The sequence below is a fragment of the Myotis davidii genome, unplaced genomic scaffold (genome assembly GCF_000327345.1).
Source record: "Myotis davidii unplaced genomic scaffold, ASM32734v1 scaffold371, whole genome shotgun sequence".
Lineage (NCBI taxonomy): Eukaryota > Metazoa > Chordata > Mammalia > Chiroptera > Vespertilionidae > Myotis > Myotis davidii.
The window spans coordinates 1-2,837 of NW_006283135.1; the positions used below are offsets into that span (position 1 = coordinate 1).

Below are 2,837 nucleotides of genomic sequence, written 5' to 3' on the forward strand. Positions count from 1 at the left end.
AATGGATTGAGATAATGCTCCAGAGAATGGCAACTTTACATACTGTTTTATACATTACAATAAAAAAAGGAGACGCAAGTGGGTTTGGGTTACGTGAAATCCATTGATGATAGATTAGGGAGGAAGGAAGAAGCAAAGCAGGGAAACCTCTGGGAGTGGATAAAAAGTAAATGAGAGACACATACTTCTTCTACATAGGTGGGTACAGGATAGTTAACAGTCAATAATTAACTCAATAACAGTGAGGGGATTTGTGGTGTCCACAGAGCAGTGCCTGTGCTTTGAGGAGTCCCAAAAAAGGAAAATTACTTTGACTTTCCAAAGGTATGTTATCGTAGATGCAAAAAGAAAATAGACAGGCCCAGTTAAGGTTAAGATTGGCCTTTGTCAGGGAAGATACTGGCCTATGACATGACTACCCACCATAAACTGCTCTTTAGCTTAAATAGTTTTAATTTCAGACCATACTTTAGTTCTCTGAGTTTGCAAGGCCATCATGCAGGCCTCCCATGAGCTCATCAGGTTAGTATGTGGCCCTTTTTTGTCCGCATTTGTTATTGCTTGTTGTTTAATAATAGCCATTCTAACAGGTATGAGGCGATAACTTCTTGTGATTTTGATTTGAATTTCTCTGTTGATCAGTGATGTTGAGCATCTTTTCATGCACGTGTTGGTTGTCTGTATGTCTTCTTTGAAAAAAAGCATTTATTCAGATCCTCTGCCCATTTTTAAAATGGATTCTTTTCTATTGAGTTGTTTGAATTCCTTGTATAGTTTGGATATTAACCCCTTATCAGGTGCATGACTGCAACTGCTGTAGATTCGGAGGCTCTCTCAGTCTTTGTATGGATACACCTGCTCCACACTTACACCATTTTATGGCAGGACTCTTTAGCTTGTATATCTTCTCTTGATTTCACAGCACACAATGCTGGCTACTCTGTCTCTCTTATTTCCCTGACGGTGGCTATACAGTTCTCACTATTTCACACACCCTGGCCCACTTTCTGCTCATGTTCAATATCTACCAGTGCTTGCTCTCACTGCTCCCCTCCAGAGCAGGAACAGGGAGCCAGCCACAAAGTGGAGGGAGGTGTGGATTTGGCATGTGGTGTGCTGGGCATGCCGGCAGGCCAGTTTGGAAGATCCTTGGGTTAAGCTTTCCCCATAGGTCATAGGCAGGCTTCTTGATGGAAATCCAGAATGCATCCAGCAAGAACCATATCCCATTAATACCCTCCTTAAATCTTATATGCAGTCTCCTGATCTGCTCCTTCCTCCATCCCCCCCCCCCCCCCCAAAAAACCGCCCCCCCCCCCCCCCCCCATGGAGCTTCCCATTGAATATAGTAGATACTCTGAGAGATAAATGAGTCTCTTTGGAAGCCTCCTGTACAGCTGGGAAAGCCAGGCATTTACCCTTTGGCTCTCCCATCACCCAAGGGAGAAATCACAGCCATCTCTTTTAGCCCTAAGGTGTACCTACTTGGAGAAGCGTTGAGCTGGTCTTCTTACGCATCCACTTTTTTTTTTTTTTTTTTTTTTTTTTGCTCCAATAGAGTGCTGGAACTTCTCCTCTGGAAACCTGGACTTCCACAGGTTTCTCTCTTAGGTAGCTAACCACTTAAGTCCATGTTTTACATGTGTTTCAGAACAGCAGAATGGATCCAGGGCACAGTCTTCTGTATGTTCCAGAGTCTGTACCAAAGACTGCCTGCCTAATGGATGCACAGGTAGGCAAGATTCCTTCTAGGTGCCTTGGTGTATGGCCCTGTGTTCCACAACTCCCACTTCCTGTTGTAGATGGGTGCCAAATTTTGTTGTTGATGGAGGAGACAAAAACAAAGGACTTCTTATGCCACCATAATGCTCATGAATCTTTGTATGTGATAATTTAATCACTAAGTAAAACTGTACCTATAACTCTCCAGCAAAAGAATGGGCACCACCCGTGGTAGTGAGCTCCCGCACCATGGAAGATTTTCATGGAAAGACTAGATAGCCCATAACAGTATAATGATATAGTTGTAGATATATAGATATAAAATCTGATTTTAAACAATATGTTGTCTGACCACCCTTTGCTGCATGGGATTCTTACACAGAGGTCTCCAGAGCTCTCCTGCTGACCTCATTCAAATCTGGGTAAAATGATAATGACCAGTGCGCAACTCTTGTCTCATGCACACTGACTGATGAGCCAGACTGAGAAAAAGAAAAATGAGTTGCTTTTCTCCAAGTCTAGGTAGTCTCAGCCAAAAACCTGTCCCATCCTGGAAACAGCTATGCTTCTTGTCCTGGTCATCAACACCTTTAGACCTAAGCCTTTAGAACCTTTAGGTCCTTTAGATCCTTTAGACTGCATCTTAGTCCTATTCTTCTGTTTTCCCCTAGTCCTATTCTAAATTAATACAGAGGGATGGCATTAAAATATAGCTCTTGCTTTCTTGGTGCATTTTCCCCTAATCCAAAGTACCTCCACAGCAATAACCAATGATTATTATATCTGTTTTTCTTTAGATTGCCTCCGCAAAATGAAAAACCCTATAGTAGTGGGCATCATAATAATCCTGCTTTCAATAGGTGTAATTGCCTCACTCATTTCTTATTTGCATCACAAAAGCAGAGGTATGTAGTATCAAAAAGGTGGGAACTTCCAGAAAATATTTCCTTTTCCAATTGCCCAGTCTCTGGTAAAATATTTAACCAAAGAAGAGTGGTATTTATTTGAATTACAGGAAAAAAAAACACTTGGACCTCATGTCACAGGATTTGGATGCCAGCCTTCTAAATTTCATGGGTTAAATGATACAAACTGTTGATGCTTCTGCCCCTTAG

At 41.9% G+C, this 2,837-nt stretch overlaps 1 protein-coding gene across 1 annotated transcript in view; it reads left to right on the forward strand.

Annotated features, from left to right (window-relative positions):
- The first annotated feature begins 1,653 nt into the window (after positions 1 to 1,653).
- Positions 1,654 to 2,837, forward strand: part of LOC107182699 (selection and upkeep of intraepithelial T-cells protein 2-like) — a 10,361-nt gene continuing 9,177 nt past the window's right edge. Inside the window, exons 1-2 of the mRNA XM_015562227.1 lie at positions 1,654 to 1,732; positions 2,520 to 2,627. Coding sequence (XP_015417713.1) covers positions 2,534 to 2,627 — 94 coding nt within the window. The 5' untranslated portion in view covers positions 1,654 to 1,732; positions 2,520 to 2,533. The remainder of the gene's footprint in view (positions 1,733 to 2,519; positions 2,628 to 2,837) is intronic.